This window comes from Martes martes (genome assembly GCF_963455335.1).
Source record: "Martes martes genome assembly, chromosome: 13".
Classification (NCBI taxonomy): domain Eukaryota; kingdom Metazoa; phylum Chordata; class Mammalia; order Carnivora; family Mustelidae; genus Martes; species Martes martes.
In genome coordinates this window covers 38,070,774-38,089,359 of record NC_137901.1, presented here as the reverse complement: position 1 = coordinate 38,089,359, position 18,586 = coordinate 38,070,774, and the positions used below count along the sequence as shown (strand labels likewise).

The following is an 18,586-nucleotide window of genomic DNA, read 5'->3' as shown; positions in this document are numbered from 1 at the left end:
GTTTTTTCTTTTATCTTTTTCTTTTTGTTTACTCATCCCCCAACACGTGGGAATGGCCTAGCCTAAATGTATTTTTGAGACTAATTTAAACTCTGAGAGAAACTGATAGATTAGGAAAAACATCTACATAATTTTTAAAGAGCACTAAAGACAAATTATAACTTGCACGTAAAAATTCAGTGAGGAGCTCTGCGCTACTCCTCACTTTCAGAAATAAGGAATTGGTAGGTTTAAAAGGACACCAATGGAACATCAATTTCCTCGCTAAATATATTTAACATACCATGCAATACACACAATATGTGAAAGTTAAAATATTATTATAGAAAAAAAAATATTTGCCACAGCCCAAACTGCCTTTCTTCAGAGAAAGGGCACAGACTTCCTCTGTAAGTGGGTATTCAAAATTCACTGCCTCCTACTCCAATAAATGAGATGATCCGACTTGTTGAACTGTTTCAGTCTACCACATTTTTATAAAAATGTGGGATATAAATTGCCATTATGAATAAAATTACTTTAAATCTCACTATTTGACACTGTGGCTACCTTTGTGATCTGTTCCATCTGGGTTTAAATGCATTCTTTTCTGGCACTCTGAGCAGCTCATTAGAAACCGTGTCACCGCTTCTCTTGGTAGGAAGGCATAGCTCTCTGAAATCTGAAATGATTCACAAAATAGAGGTGTTATTATATAAGCTGACTGAGCATGAGTCAACAGAAATGATCACTGTATTTCCAAATAAGACTCATTGTTCCATAATGGCAGGAAGCACAATGAAAGCATGCACCGCACATCATGCATCATTTCAAGAAATATCTATCCAACTTGACTGCATGTCTCTTAATAATAGCTAATAATGTGATGTGGAGGAAAAAAAAAATCAACCACATCTGGGTGGAGATCTGTTTGTATTTCTGCATTTCTTTTAGGAAAAGTAATCACAGTGTGCAGAGAGCCTAGTGAATTTTCCTGATTAAAAATTGTCAACGTTGTTTTTAAACTTACTGCTAGCACCATCAGAGTTTTATCCAATTTTACATATTTTTTAAAAAAAAATTTAGCCCCAACTAGAAACAAGAAACTTTGGATTTGAATTAATGAGCATTTCTTCATTACGGCTTTTTCAAAACATTTTAGTTGAAAATAACAGCTAAGAGAACTCGTATATATATTTACTGCAGTGAATCATCCCTTCCACAGAAAATGACACACTTGGAAATGCATTTTGGCCACTCCTTCCATTTGTTATCTTATGTCAGTCTTTTATAATTTATGTCCACAAAGCTCACGCTGATTGTCAGAGCAAGCCTTCCCCATACCCTATACAGCTTCTATTTTCAGAACCATGATCTAGAATCACATTAGAAATCAATACTGCCATCAGTAATTTTTAAAATACTAACTTTTCAAAAACCAAGGTATTTCTCTCATCAAAGCAAATAACTTCTAAAGTAGAGCTGACAGATGGTTAAATATCTCTAATAAAAGCGAACACAGACCCAGACAGTGCTACTAAGAAGTACGATACTGGGCATTAGTCTTCCACCATAACACTAACGCTGGTACGTGAAATACGAGATAAAGAAGAAGAAATGAGTTGGGAATTAGACATAAAAGCTACAGACAATTTCTCAGGTACATGCACAGCTGTTATGAACACTACTGTATTTTAAGTTTGTAGAAAGGGAAGAAAATATGCACCTTGTGTATAATTAAGTACAAGTCTGCACCATTAATAGTGATGGGGTCAACTTTTATTAATTCATGCTGTAGAAAGACCACAGCATTGAAGAAACCCCACGCACTAAAATCTAAAATTTTAAAGCACACTTTGTCTTGAATTTCATAATAAAATCAGTTTGCATCACTCATCCTAGATCAGGGCAAAAAAGCCTTAAGAACACCAAAGAGAAGATACAAGTCCACAGTTAAAATCTCCTGTGGATTATCCATACACAGGTATTAAAATTCAACTCTACTAGGGTTTTGTTTTAAGATTTTATTTATTTATTTGACAGAGAGAGACGCAAGCGAGAGAGAGAATACAAGCAAGCGGGAGTGGGAGAGGGAGAAGTAGACGTCCCACTGAGCAGGAAGCCTGATTCGAGGCTCGATCCCAGGACCCTGGGATCATGACCTGAGCCAAAGGCAGAGGCTTAATGACTGAGCCACCCAGGCGCCACTCTACTAAGGTTTTAATATAACTATCATTTGTAAAATAAATTTGTTGTCCAGTTTTAAAACATCCCTCTTCATACTGTACAAAGAATCATGAGAGAAAAAGAAACAGAACAATTTGAAAGTATTTCATCAAACTACTTTATGTTAGTTATTGAACAAGGAAATATATACATAATTTAAATTCTCACTTCCTCATACACACACACACACACACATATTTGATTCCTATTCATGTATTTTACTGAGGGAACTCACACCTTTGCCTGATTTGTTTATCTAACTAGAGATCTTTCTTTTTTCCTGACTCTCTGAAAACCTATATTAAAACAATTCAGAAGTTAAAAAAAAAAAAAAAATCCATGAGGCATGCCTGGTCCTGGTATTTTATCTCACACAGAGTCATAGTCTATTGGAACTATGGGGCCAAACAGTAAATTTAACAAATAGGATTTGAGAAGAATGTCCTATTGATTTCCATAGGGGATTTCTATTACATCTTTCTCTCCTTATATAAAAGAGAAACCTTCCATTGAAAAATGATGGGTAAACGGTGAACTTGAAGACACCCTGCATTTGCTTCCAGGGTCCTGATGTTCTCCACAATCTGCCCTTTGCCGGATGCTAAGAAGGCACTTGTGTAGGAATCCCCTCTAGACAGGTTTATCATGGACCCGACTCAACTGTATTACTTGTCCTAGCAGTATGTTGCTCCAAATCCATTGCTTGGATAATCATTATTAATCACATTACATTTCTTTTATAGCTTAACTCTGAAAAACAGAGTACCTGTAATGGTCACAAATATGTTTGTGTTCGTGTGCACATGGAAAAAATAAAAAGTCCCACTTGGTATCTTAGAAAAAAATTTCAGCAAGTATTTTATCACATTATTCTCTCAATGTTATTCTGGCACAACACTTGGCATGTCACTACACGTTATGTAAGTGGATAAAAGCACTTATTTGGGGGGACTTTTCTTGGTGTTCAGAATCCATTCTATGGGGAGACCTACCAAGGCATTCCACTCTCCTTGAATCCTTTCTTCCTCACCTCATGCTCACGGGGCCCACAGACCATGGAGTCTCCTTAAGCACAAGGAAGAAAGACCCCGAGAACAGACTGTTCACATCTCACACTCATTCCTGAAATAATATCTCTCTTGCCATGCAGGTGAAGATGGAAAATAATTTCTTTTTCCTTATCTAGAATTTTTCCTCCCAGGCTTCTTTGAAATTAAGAATCCTAGGCAACCTTCATTGCTGAAGTTCTTAGAGTATTTTTAAAAGTGAAGAAATAGTCTTAAAAAGTTCTTAAATTATGCTACATTTGAATAAGTATATTCCATAATTAAAGCCCTGTCTTTTGATCCTGTCAGTATCCTCTGGTAACCCCATTTAGAGATAACATTGAAAGTCCGTACGTGAAGCATCTTTAGAAATTGAGGCAGGGGCTAAATGCCCTTATGGTTCCTCCTCTAACGAAAGGCCCCATTTCTATTTGCTGGGAGTGAACATTTGAAATGCTAAGTCAACTTTAAATAGATATTCATAAACGATGATAAAACTCAGGGATGCGCACTTCTAGGCTGTCCATTCATCAAAGTCCTAACATCCTTTATGCAATATGTAATAGCAGTTGCAAATAAAACCTAGAAGTAAGGAACCAAAATTGAAAAATATTTTGACTCGGATACTTGAAATCCTATTCCACTAATACTATAATTAATTACATAAAATGCTCTAATCATTCATAAATGTCTATTTCCTTGACCCATTCTTCAAATCTAATGATTTGTTTTTGGGATAAAAATTGAGATTTGAATATAGAGTACAGGACATTTTCTAGAAAATGATGAGATTAATACTTCACTTGAAAATGTATTCTTAGAAATATCTTTATATTTTGAAAGGATAGGGTTTTTACTTCCAATTTGTCCATGCAGAGACACTGCCTCTTGTTAGTAATAAGCAAAACAAACGAATGGATATTAGTCTTGGTCTCTCTGAGCCAAACACTAAAATGACAACTGCCTTGTGCCAAGCCACAAATATTGCTTATAATTGAAATTTAACATCCAAAGGAAGGACAAGAACCTAGCCATTTTGAAATTTACAAACTAATGACCAAACATTGTTTATCATGTAAATAATTATGAGGTATCTCTTTCATAGAAATGCTTTCTTTTTCTGTGAATCTAGACGTGTTTTCTTAGATTACATACCATGTTTTCTATTTTTCATTGGCTTTTGGTATTCATTATTTTAGACTGTATCTAAACAGATTTTACAGTAATTTTCTGATAAGTGGAGTGACCAGTATGAAGAGATGAAAGGAACTGCCATTGTTACACAACAGAGGGTAAAGCAAAGGGCTGGAACTCAAGCCTGGATCTCCCAAATCCTTGTCTATTTCTATAAATTGAATGGACCATGGTGGGCTTATCCAACAGAGAGAGAAATGTGTAGGGTCCAAGGAAAACAGAAATGTCAAACTAGATTTTTAAAAACTGTGTATTTCAAAACACCTGAGGTATCAAAGTATCCTCACAGGACAAAGTCAGCACATGTGAAAATTGAGCTACATCTGAAGATCTGTTGGGGTTGCTTTTAACTTTGAAATAGCTGGGGTTAAGGGGTGGGGATGTTGTAGCACAACATATTTCTTCATTACTTACCATTTCGAAAGTCCTTAATTCCTCTGCTTTGGACATCATTAATACTGTTTTCAATTGAACTATTACATCCTAAATCCATTAAAACTGGAGTTCATCAATAATGCCAAATATCATGAATCAGATTATTATCATAAATTCAAAGTAGAAACAAGTTCTCCCATCAAAATATATGGTAATACGTATACATAACTGAGCTGCGGCATCTTTTGATAGATTAAACAATGAATCTGGTCTCGATAGCAAGACAGTACAACATTAGTAATCTAAGGATAAACAGACCCACCCGAGGAAGGCCTCGTGATCAAGTCCTACAAGGGGCACTGCTATTGATCTTCCACTTGTGGGTTAACACAACAACAACAAACTATTGGGGACACATTTTTGAAAAGTTTACTGGCACATATTATGATTGAAAAGAAGACAGGCAGTTTACCCTGCCAATGTCCCTGCTACTCTGAAGAAAGGAGAAACAGTATTTTTTCAAAACCTTACAACTATAAAGCCATATTCTAACTTCCTCTCAACACAGTTCAGTTAGGGTAAAAATGGCAGAGATCTAAAAATAAATAAATAAATAAATAAAAAATGAAATAAAAGAGCAACTGTGGTTAAATTGATTTGTAAATCTTATCTTGTAAATTCAATAATATATAATTCCTAAAATTTTCTTACATTTATTTTTGAATAGCAGAGCTTTCTCTTCAGAAGTAAATCATTCCTACCTGGAGCTGAATACATGAAATAACATATAAGTTAGAAAAATTGAAGAACTTAATTAATCAAAACAATATAACAATAAACCATTGCTTTGCTGCATTTTCTCAGACTGTGTGTGTCAGTTACAGGATGCAAGTTTATCTCATTAACTGAAGCCATAAAATTTTGATAGCAATGTTGCTAACAGAGAAGAATTTCAAAACAGGGCTATTTGCCCTACACCTTTCTTCCTCAGTCCCAAGCCTTTTCTCTAATTTTAACTGCTTAATTTCTGAACATTTTCTGTGGAAAGGTGCTCTAAATGTATTCAGCAGTCACATATACCTCCAGGACTCTGGCTCCTGATATGGTAGAGACTGGACAGTTCAAAAATCAAAATTCTCACTTAGTATATGACAACTATTACACACTGTTGCTGTTTTAGACAAAAGGAAATACTTCCTAAATAATAAATATGTGTTTAAGTTTTCCATTAATTGAGTCCTTAATAACTGGATTATACTAAGCAAGGACTTTACATGGATTTTATCCTTTGATCCTCCCAACAATCCTAGGGTTAGATTACTAGAATCACCACTCTCATCTCGGTTTAAAAGGTGAGGAAACTAAGCTTCAGAGAGGTTGTATGACTCGTCAAACATGTAAGGAGAAAGGACTCGGGTGATAATCTGGTTTCAGAGACTATCACCTTAATCACTATATTTCATAGCCTCTCCTGTTTATCAGCATTAAAAAAGAAAGAAAGAGACGGTCTCATCCATAAAGAGCTGGAATATTAACCTCACAGCATAAATTAATATCCTGAAATGTTTATAAAGTTCCCCAGTGTGTGTGTGGTTCTTTGTAAGTTTAAGATGCTCTAAAAGTTTGAATACATTCTGAATACAAGGGGCAGTCAAATTCTCAGTATATGGGCTTGTGTTACAAAGTTCAACAAGAAACACCTCAGAGTCCACAGTAACAATGGAGAGCGCCACCTGGAGGAAATTAACAAGAGGCTGTTTGGCAGAACTGATGGCTGAAGTGGTGGGCTTTGCAACAATGTTGTAATATTTAACAGCCAGGAACTCAATGCAGAGGACTTCCACTTTTAATAGAAAGTACAAGAAGAAGTATGAGTAGCCTATTTCTGAAGGAATAAGAATTCTAATTATTGAAGGAAATTCACCAGTAGAGAAGTCATTCTGGGCTTAAGAGGCAAGCCTAACCCATGAGCTGGAATAGAGATATTACATGACACTGGTGAGTCATAAGCATTGGCAATCACTTTTTTTTTTTAATTATTTATTTGACGGACAGAGATCACAAGTAGGCAGAGAGGCAGACAGAGAGAGAGGGGGAAGCAGGCTCCCGGCCGAGCAGAGAGCCTGATGTGGGGCTCGATCCCAGGACCCTAGGATCATGACCTGAGCCGAAGGCAGAGGCTTTAACCCACTGAGCCACCCAGGTGCCCCTGGCAATCACTTTTTAAAGCAAAACAGAATGTCTAAAGTCAAAAGATTTACCCACCAAATTATCACACCATTTTGTCCTAAGTTCACTAAGATTTTAGCAAAAACAAAACAAAAACAAACAAACAATGTTACAAAATATCATTAATTTGGAAAAGTAAGAGGCAATGCTGAATTTCATTATAAATTAAAATACTCTTCACCTTGCTGCCTTGATATAGTGGGCTCCGTTTCAGATGCTGAGCCTCAGAGCAGATAAAACTGGTCTAATCATACTATTTTTAAATTGTTCTTGCCTTTACTTTATAAAATGAATTTAGAGAATAACAATAATACTTTTATTTTACTGGAATAATAACATTAAAAACATGTTTGTTGCTGAACACCAAGCAGTACACTTATGGAAGAATTTGCCCTTGGGGCTGAACTTACGATATTTTCTCTTATGTATACTCTTGAGATTCTGAACAAAAAATAAATTAGAAATAATCTCCTAGTGAAATTTTTTATCCTGTTATACTTAGTATTGTGATATTTAACATTGTACTACTGCAATGTACATTACTATATGACTCTAGAAAACGTATTTTTAAAAACTAATAAAATTTAACTATCATTGAAAAAAGCCTATAAATCTAAATGCTATTAAAGACCTCGTATGTCCTGATTCATAAAGAAATAGCAACACCATGGTCCAGAGAAACCTCTATCTGGGGAATGGAAGTCTTAGTTCAGCATAACATCTCTTATTCAACAAGGGCTACCCTGCCTTTATCTACTCTAGTTATTGTATATCTTTGAATACATTTGAAAGGAGGGAATTTGGACTACTAAAAAAAAAAAAGTTTGCAAATGTTATAACACCTTGCTCAGACATTTTTCTAGGTGTATTACAAAATTGAAATATCTAGCCAATGATTTGCCCTTGTATTTATATGAGTTCTCTTTTACCCATCTTAGGCATGAAAAAGATGCATAGTAAGCATCATTGTACTTCTACAGAGGTAATTATTAATTTGCAGAGGTACATATGGAAACCATCTTTCAAAGATGAAGACATTTTTCACCTAAACATTTACTTCTTCAATAAATACGTACTGAATGCATGGACAGTATAATTATCCCTGAATACGGCTAGATATGGTTCTACACCACTAATGTGCCTGGATACATCAAATTATTGGAATCACCTATTGGTAAGTGAATCTGAAAAATGAATCTGAAAGTGAATCTGAAAAATGCTTTCATTAGAACTCAACATAAACATTCTTAGGTAAAAAGTCCATGCTTAGGAATAATCAATAGACAAAAAGCCAGACATTTGGTCTGCCTATATCAAGTCTGCATTCCTTCTAGACCTCGACAATTTTTGCTTCAAACCCTAGCTACTGTTTCAGAAAGATCTGGTGCTCTGTTGTGTCGGTCTGACCTCTAAACATCTGTGATATGACCAAGTGAATTCCTGGACCTTAATAATCTCACCGATATCAAAACCGGGACGCTGCTACATTTGCACCTCAACCCCAAAGTCACCACAGCTCCCTGATAGGATTCTCAGGTTTGGGGTGAATTCCTAAGAATCCTGCATTACTGCTTGATCTGCTAGGATTCTGGTACTATTCTCGTTTGCTACTTCCAGTCCATACTACTGTCTACTTTTCCTTCTTTCTTTTCTGATCATTTTCCTTCTTCTGGAATCATTCGTCAGCTCCCCTCGCTCTTCTCACTTAGTTAAGAGGATGACCTGCCCTGGTTGAATATCTAGAGCTGAGTTGTACTATTTGTCACAACTGGAGGAATTTGATTTCTAATTTTTAAAAAAGCAACTGGGTATAACATGGCAAAATCGGATCATCCTTACATTTATTTTGGGACTTAGTACAGTGTTTATTTTGCACACAGTTTTTTCTACCCTGAGGGTCTAGTGCTGATTTTTAAATAGGATTAATGGTAGTAGATAAAACATAGCATGGCCAATTAAATATGAATTCCAGATAAACATGCAATATTGGGACAAACTTATATTAAAAATTAATGTTTATCTGAAATTCAAATATAACTGGGCATCCTGTGTCTTATTCATTAAATCTGGCAATCTCACAGGATACATTTATCTAAGATGAATGAAAATATGAGTTAGATAGGTGCCTGGGTGGCTCAGTTGTGTAGTATCTGCCTTAGCTCAGGTCATGATCCTAGAGTCCTGGGATCGTGTCCCATATTAGGATCCTTACTCAGCAGGAGGCCTGCCTCTCCCTCTCCTACTCCCCCTGCTTGTGTTCCCTCTCGCTGCGTGTCTCTCTGTCAAATAAATAAATAAAGTCTTTTAAAAATATCTATATATGAGTTAGAGCCTGAAAAAAATCTTATTTTTTTGAAGATTTATTTATTTATGAGACGGGGGTGGGGGTGTAGAAGGAGGAGGAGAAGGAGAAACTCTAGCAGACTCCATCGAGCATGGAGCCTGAAGAAGGGCTCCTGGCAGGGCTTGATCTCGAGATGTGAGATCATGACCTGAGCCAAAACCAAGAGTGGGACGCTTAACCAACTACACCACCCAGGCGCCCCATAATTTTAAACTAGAAACAAATGGCTTGTCAGGAAAATCTAAGAATGTACCAAGAACTGGAGTGAGAAGTAGGGTAGATGGAAGTTATCATTGGAAACTATGCAGGCAATTTGAAATCGCAGTCCCCATTGAAAGCAGTGTTTTCCAGCTTTTTAGACCAACAGTACAAGTATAAATAGATTTCCCATCATAAGGTAGCACATACACACATTTATAAAATAAAACTGATCATTTCTTTTGCCTTCTATTCTTTTTTTTTTTAAAAGATTTTTATTTATTTACTTGTCAGAGAGAGAGAGAGAGAGAAGCACAAGCAGAAGGAGAGGCAGGCAGAGGGAGAGGGAGAAGCAGACTCCCCACTGAGCAGGGATCCTCATACGGGGCTCCATCCCAGAGCCCTGGGATCATGACATGAGCGGAAGACAGACGCTTAACCGGCTGAGCCACCCAGGCACCCAGGTTCCTCGACCCCAGTGAGGGGTTTTTCATTTTTTTAAAATGTTTCTTTAAACTATTTCATTTTTTTTATTTCATTTTTTTAAAGTGTTCACAACCCACAAAATTGACTTGATAACTCACTAATGGTCTGTGATCTATAATAGAAAAAACACTGGTCTAAAGTAGAAGGATGCAGTCTGTCAACCCAAAGATCTTTGTTGTGATGTTGAGAGAAGATGCTGGGTATGTGGTCAAATTTAAAATGAAGGCCTAAGGAAGGTGTAAGGCATGCAGGGATATTTTTAGACAGTTCAGGTCAATTTGTAGATAGCTCAAAGCAATCTGAAAATGTGAAGCAAAGGCATCAAATACTACGTAGTGTGAGAGGAAGGAATGATTTGGAAAGCAGCACAGTGGCGTAAGTGGTGTCCTCCGGGGACAGGCAAACGCTAGAGTGGGAGGAAGAAGGCAAAGACACTCAGCTTGGGCAGAAGCACAGAAATCCACCAGGTGATCAAATCTGAGGAGGCAAGCAGGGAGGTAACAGCAGTCCAGGGCAAAGCAGACGAATGGAGCCCTGTACCATTGTACATGACTAGATGAAGGCATAGGCAAACAAGAAAGAGCGCAAGAGCTAATTTAATTATAATTAATTAAATTTTCCTGAAAACAGTTTTGCTTCATTGATTACGGCTCAAACTTAGCTGTGTTGCTTTGCAAAAAAGAACTTATTCTCTTTTATCTCTTTTATAATGATGTGCATCTTTAATTTGGAGCTGTATTTTAGAATAATTAAAATAGTCATCCATTGAGCAAATGAGACAACATCAAAAGAGATAATCAAATCAACTGGCACTAGATCTCTAAAGTTGTGAATGCTATTTTTGTCGCCTCTTATGTTAGAATATTTGCCTGTTAAGGAACAGATTGTCATCACAGAGAATTCTTATATTAGATGAAAAAAAATGAGCAGATTGGCAGTGAAAAGTTTTACTTCATGCATGTTTCCTAATAGTAAAATAAAGAGAATCCCTAAATATTGCATGTAAATAAAATGACTCAGCAAAGCAAATGCTTATACAATTACTTGCAGCATGACAAGCTACATTAAAGTACACAATTCCACGCATGGGAAGTGGGGGGAATTTACTTCCTCTCTTGATTTCTTTTGAAGTGTGTGTATAAGATGATATAATAGTGTTTTTCCCAGGGCTGAGGGAAGGCCAGCTAGAACTCAGCCTTCCTGGTGTAGAATTCATCAGCATGGTCAAGCTCTCCTTGGCTCCGACTCTCCCCCCCTCTGTTAAAGTTTACCTTGACTACTTCCTGCTGGTCAGCGAGGACACAGCATTTCTTTTCAAACAGGTACCTAAGAAGACTGTTGCTGCAGTTACTCAAAGCAGGCAACAATTAGGCATTTGAGGGGCAACGGAAGAAATTGCAGAAGGTTAGACTTCATTCTGAGGGAGTCTGATAAGTTACACAACCCTCAAAGATCTGTGCAGGAAAACCTAAGAATCAGGAGAGGCTAACCACGTGCCAGGATGCAGAAATCACTGTGAATTCTTGACTTGCTCAACAACCGGTAGATAATGAAAACAATATTCGGAGATACTAAGTAGAAAACTGGCCACGTGGTTTCCTTCAGAAAATGTCTCTCAACTTGGGGTGTTGACGGTACTGTCAGGGTGACCTGACATAGAGAACAGGGCTGCGTTCCGATTTTCACAGGAAGCAGGGATGGTGTGGCTGGAACTTCACATTCAGGTGTAAAGGATGTTAAATGGCTTGGAGCTTTTGAACAAAGCCAACTGCTTGCCCAGAAGCCTACAGTGCCCAGTTGAGAAATATCGCCTTAGGTTACACAAATAATTATACAACTAGTGGGTACATAGGACAAAAAATACCATGCTTACATGTTCTTTACTAAAGAGAAAAAGCATATCAAGATAGAAATTTCTCGGTGGGCATTCCAAATTCTCAGAAGTAGCAGCTAGGTCAGTTTCTTTTGGGATTCACCTCCTTTCCCATTACTGTGACCAAAGAGCAGAGCCATGGCTCTGCTGTGCTGTGTGCTGACCGGGAGAGGACATTGCCAGAAAAATGAGGGGGAGGGGAGGGAGAGAAGTAGATCAGGTAAACAGATAAGAAATAGGCAAAGGCTGTTTCTTGTTACCGATCGTGAAATGAAAACTGCTGCTGATAAAGCTAGTGACTAATAATCTCAATTCTGAGGAAGTCGAGAATGAAGACATGGCTGGATGTGATCCCCAGGCCAATGCGGAGTGCAGATGACAAAAGAAAGACATAGATCTTTCAAACTCTAGTTAATAGGAAGCTGTTTATAGCATCTATCACCCCATACATAACTCTACTTTTTAAAAAAAACAAGTTTCCATCCACTACAATCACGTTTGAAGCAATTACTGTTAAAACCTTGACATATATTATTTCTGAGCCTCAAATAAATCCTTCAAATAATACATTCCTGACTCAGACCTACAGAAGTCACCTAATCTGGGATTTATACCAGGTCTGGCTGACATCAAAACTGGCACCATTTTCTCTCTACTACCTCATACTAGTCATTGACATCCTACACCTTTTTCTTGTTATATTTTATCCCAACTAAATACCTACAGAGGTATTTATACAGGTATACACATGCATATGCTTGAAGAAATTCAGGAGGTTTTATTTATTATATGATGACCATACCCAGGAATACCTAAACCTCTGGATCTGAGTGAGAATCAACCGCTAGGAGGCCTGAATCATCCCTAGTGGGAAAGCTGCATTGGCTCACTTTCACCACAAGGGTGCACCGAAGGAGCAATTTACTAGGCTGGACCCAAAGAGTTAATGGTTTCTTCAAAGGTTAATTCCCTTTCAGGAGTGTATCTATTCACTGGGACCTTATCGTTTAATGCAAAAATTATTAATGACAGGGTTTGTGGCATAAGTTGATGATTAACTGGTTTCAGTGAGCTCTATGTCTTTGGATGATCTCCACTACCGAAAAGACAGTTTCTGAGTATAATGGATTTGCACTATTAATCTGCCCACCTGTGATAATTCTGACTATACCTATATGAGAAATAAATCAATTTTGATGAATGGCGGTACACCAGTCTTCTATTTCAGAATGGTTGTTTAATAACTGTAATTGCCAGGCCATTGATTTTTTTTTCCCTTCTGAGATGTTTTACACATCTGACTTATTAGGCTAAGTATTATTTTTAGTTATCAAAAACAATAGGGCTGCTCTAACATAAAAGTAGATCTAATATGATATGTACCATGTTGAATTTAATGGCTGTTTCCAATATTTAGAAATCACTTCTGTAAAACCTATATATGTATGTGCAGAATATGTAGGTATGAGTGTGTATCTGATAAAAATAAACCAATCTCTGGAAAATAAAGTAAAGTGTTTACATCCTACCACAAAGAGGTGGCATTATTTAATGGAGCATTGAAGTTTTCCCTGAAAAGCAAATGAGAAACCTTGTGTTTGATAACTTTTTTACCTTACTGAGAACCAACTGCATAAATCTGGGGTTGTATTAAGTGTAAACATGGATTGGGCAGTACTCACTTCTTACAACCATGACTTACATCCTTACAACCTTACAATTTAACTAATCTTATTTCATTATTTCTATTTATAGTAACATCTCTATACTATTTAGTTGGTATTAAAAAGGCAAGGATTTCACAAAGACCAGGAGAATTTATTCCTTCAACAAGTACTTATTGAATACCTCCTGTGAGACAGGCCTTCAGCTAACTGTGCTTATACAGTGGAGATATGGTCCCCCCTATCAGCAGTAATTATGTGATTTTTCTTTAAGCATCTACTCTAGTCATAAAATACAAAAACAAACGAACAAAAGGAACCTCATAAAAGTAGCATAAAATATCTATAATATTTTGTACTCATAAACTCTCAAAGATAAACTCATTGTAAAACATACTTCTAAATCACTGAATTATTGTATAACATTATCACTGAATTCAATATTAAAGAGTGTCTACAAAAATATTTGAATTTAGAATAATTTTAAGGTTTCTTTTTATCTCTTCTTGGATATCCAGAACAGTTGTTTATTTAAGACACTGTAGTTTGTATAATAATGAAATAAAAATGTCATCTATATAAAAAGACAGGAACCTATATTTATTTTCTATATTAATTTGCTTTGATATTTCCACACATTAAGTCAAAGAAGATGGCTTACAGACATAATATTAATTTCTAAGTCCCACAGAATATTTCCCCAACACTTATCTTCAGTAACACCCTACCCATGCACTTGGATCTGTGGCAGGAAAGGAAGAATTCAAATTGGCAAAAGGAAACAGGAAGGGCAGAAGCACACATCATTATATTCTATTAGTAAATCATGACTGAGTAGAAATTTTACTAGGAAATCTTATTTAAATTTTATAGTTTTAAATCTAATTCTTCCATTCTATTTTTATTATTTATTTCTCCTCCCAATTTTTATTTACATCCCAGTTAGTTAACATAACAGTGCAATATTAGTTTTAGGTGTAGAATTTAGAGATTCATCACTTACATACTTACATCACATACATACTTACATACTTACATACCCAGTGCTCATGCAAGCTCATGCAATAAGGGCTCTCCTATCTATTTTTAAACAGTACTCTCATCTTTTAAAAATACTTCATTAAAAAAATGGTTCCCTCTTTTTTGGAGAAGATTTTCAAATGAGGTATGTAAAGGCTTTTTATCCTTGTCTTGACGACCTGAGTTCTCAACTTCCAAATATCATACACCTTTCAAAAGCTATGATATGTAATGCTACACTGGGATTCACACAAAAATTAGGCAGATCCCATACTACTGGGGTGTGAGATGTAGGAATGTTGACTTAGCTCATCCCCCATTCCCTTTCTGTCAACTCCTCTATGGTCGAGTTAAACCCAGCTAGACACGGGAGACAGAAGCAAGTTTATGAAATGATCATACAAAATGTCCATGACAGCTAGCAGCCTAATTTATTCTCCAACTTTTTTTGCCCAAGGATATCTGAAGTCCAAATAAAGATATAGGGGTCAATGGTTTCACCCAAATAAATTAAATCCTAACTGTAGAACTTGAGGCACTGTGATAGGGAAGGGAAATATATTTGGAGAGCAAAGCCTCCTGGCACTAATCACAGAACTAGATAGGTAGATCTGTTTCAACAGTAAGATCTAGCAAATCCTATTAAATGCTGTCTCAGACTCTAGGACCACAAGACAGGCAATGCTGACCGTCACACGATCATATTTGTTTACAACCAAGATGCAAAAGAAAAGCCATAAGTAAACAAATGAGATATATAGCAAAGCCATCAGGTTCCGGACGAGAACAAACACATGTGGGACAGCCACATGTGTTGTGCTGCAGCTTAAAATCATAACTAAGAAGCTGCCCGTTCATAACATAGTTCAGATTACAAAAAAATTTTTAACAAAAAAGGATAGCAGTGAAGATCTGCTGACACTTGGTGGTATTTTGTGGGCTTTCCCTTTGATGGCTCTTTTAAATTCCTGGAAATACAAAGTCCAATGACTACATATCCTTTTCATTATTGTTCTTATCATCATCATTATAATTATTTACTGAAAAATTTTCTAGATAATGGTGGAACCAAAATGTTCTATCTCTACACTATGTTTCTCAGCCAATGTGCCTCTATAACAGCAGGATAATTCCCTATGTTTCCACATATCTGGTGCCAACTAATTTACTCACTTTGGTTACTATCTCCATTGTTTCGCCAGCACAGTAATGGCCCATATACACCATTACTGTTGGTGTTATTCCTTCAGAGTTTTTTCTTTTTTTAAAGATTTATTTATTTTAGAGAGGGAGAGCAAGTAGGGGGAAGGGCAGAGGGAGAGGAAGAGAGAGAATCTTGAGCAGACTCCCCTCTGAGCATGGAGCCTGATGTGGGGCTTGATCTCAGGATCATGAGATCATGACCTCAGCCAGAATCAAGAGTTGGATGCTCAGCCAACTGGGCCACCCAGACACACCTCCTACTTTTTTTTTTTTTTTTTTTGGTGTTGTTCCTTCAGAGTTTAAAGAAAACTGAAAGGTAACCTAGCCAAAAAGAAGTTTAATTAATTATTTGGAACTCTTGAATTTTAATGTAGTGTAATTTTTTCACACCACAATGGCTACAAATTTTGTTCATTAGTCTCATTACAATTTGACAAGAACTCTAGAAAATTTTATGTAATAAATCAGCAGAAACCAGTGCAATTTAAAATATCCTATTTAGCAGTGGAAACACTAAGCCAATAAAGCATTTAAGAAAAGAAGAGAATAAAAATTATGCTAACTAAATTCTTGAGGTTAAGTGTTCTAGATCTGATAAGATAAAGACAAGATGTACCTTTTAAATGTTCAGAGTAGGAATGTGGACATTCTACATTATATGCTGTTTTTCTAGAGTACGTCCCTAGAGAGGGATGTTCAATTCATATTGAAAACACATTCTTTAAAGAGAGACAATTTTTAAATTTTTCAAAAAGTTCATTTGAAATTAATTTAATAGACTTAGGGAAAAAGCAAAGCGCCTGGTGAAACCTCCGATAAAACTTATACAGTGGACCTCACAGGGATGCTGACATCTAGAGTTTGACATAAAAGAACGCATGAGGCGTTTATTATTCCTCTCTCCCAACACAGAGACATCAGGGTGGGCAGAGGAAATTGTATCCATAACTGTAACTAGGGCGATGGCAGAGCTGTGTTAATTGTCCTGCTTGTTCTTCTACTTGGAACATGAGTAGTGATTGGATAAAAGCGACATAACATCATTCCAAAGTTGACCATACACCAAGCACTTTACGTATATGAACTCACTTATATCCCTACACCATGCACATCGTTACCCCCTTCTAAACAGGAGGAGGAAAAAAGTAAATAATTTGCCAAAACTGACACAGATATGAAGTGCTAGATTTGAAATCTGAAACTGAATTTGTCTGGCTTCTGGCCTATTTTCTTTTAGCCCTAGCATATGTTCTCCACTCTGAATTAAATGAATGTAATTATTGGCAGCAATGTATGTGAATAATACATGTAGGTTTACGGTATCACACTACAAGTTGTGTGTGTGCATGCGCACACGCGTGTGTGTGTACATATATACATTTATATGCAGACTCTTCTCACTATGGAAAACACTGACTTTCCCCCTTAACTCCTGGATTTCCACCAGTCACTCTAATTTTACATGTAGAAGAAAAAGCTCTGAAACTTAATCCTCTAATCAGACCCTAACTTATGCTACTGGAAGGGCAACTGTGCTTAGCCTGGGATAAAATACACGTGAAAAAAGACAACTGGAGAGGAGTGATATATTCCCAAAGGTGGAGCTCAGGCAGAAGTTGAGAATTAAGTACTGGAAGACAACATCTCACAGTGATTTCTTACTACATGTAATACTACATCATTAATTTTGGAGTAACCTTCCAAATTGCTAAGCCTGCTTGCATTCAATTTTCAGTACAAAGATGTATTTTAAATTCAAATATAAGTGATATTTGAATTATATCAAATATCATATATATATATGATATATAGAGGCCATCGCTCCTCTCTGCTCTGTTAATGTACATAATCCAAAGTTGACCATAGTCAAATATATTGAAGAAAACACATTCAGTGCAGCAGTAATAGTTCATATATACACAAGGACAAATGCAGAGGAAAAAAAAGACCTAAAAGACACTAGAATTCCCCCAATGACTGAACAAAACAATTATGATAGCCTTTACATATTCCTAAAATGTGTCATTTTATGTGGATTTTTAAAAAGAGCTCATCAGTAGTAGAATACATACCCTCCAATTTTATCTATAGTCAGATCAGATTGCAATAATAGTTAAGTTGTATAATGCCTAGATATTTCAAGGAATGACATACTGCAGATAGGTAAAAACAAATAGCATTCAAAAGTTAATCCAATATTAAAGGACCACCATTTCCTGCAGAGTGAAAACATAGAAAGATTTGCAAAAAAAGGCAAAGTAAATAAAATGACTACTAAATCTATTGATAATATTATTAAAACAATATGAAACGCTTTAATGATTAGTTGTATAAGTATGGTTTCTTGGCCATGTTGGAAAAGGGAGAAAAAGGTCAATAAACAGAATGATGCATGCGCTATGACTAATGTGTTAGAAGTAGAAAAAAAAATCTTAAACTTCATTGAAACCACTCTAATTGCAATAGGTATCGAGCTAATTCTACCAATGACTAGCCAGTTCTAGGGTTAGTACTGAGAACTCAACACTGACCCAACAGTCTAGGGCCCTATTACCACTAACCCAATTCCATTTCAAATTGCGTTTCGTCTTATGCCCTATTTACTTGAATATTTATGTGAAATGCTAACATTAGACTTACTCTATTGTAGAGTGTTATGTACAGTTTCCCTGGCACTGAGCAGTTCTTTTTTTTTTCTATGATGTATTATGACTCTATAAAATGGAAATCATTCTTAATTAGGATTCAA

The 18,586-nt window shown here is 36.3% G+C and overlaps 1 protein-coding gene across 5 annotated transcripts in view; it reads right to left on the bottom strand.

Moving 5' to 3' along the window:
- The window catches only part of NOL4 (nucleolar protein 4), a gene marked incomplete at both ends in the record, with an annotated part of 415,641 nt that overhangs the window by 301,060 nt on the left and 95,995 nt on the right, over positions 1-18,586 (bottom strand). For all 5 annotated transcript variants that reach the window (XM_080821656.1, XM_080821654.1, XM_080821655.1 and 2 more), the window contains one exon: positions 550-661. In XM_080821656.1, the coding sequence (XP_080677782.1) occupies positions 550-661 (112 nt within the window). The remainder of the gene's footprint in view (positions 1-549; positions 662-18,586) is intronic.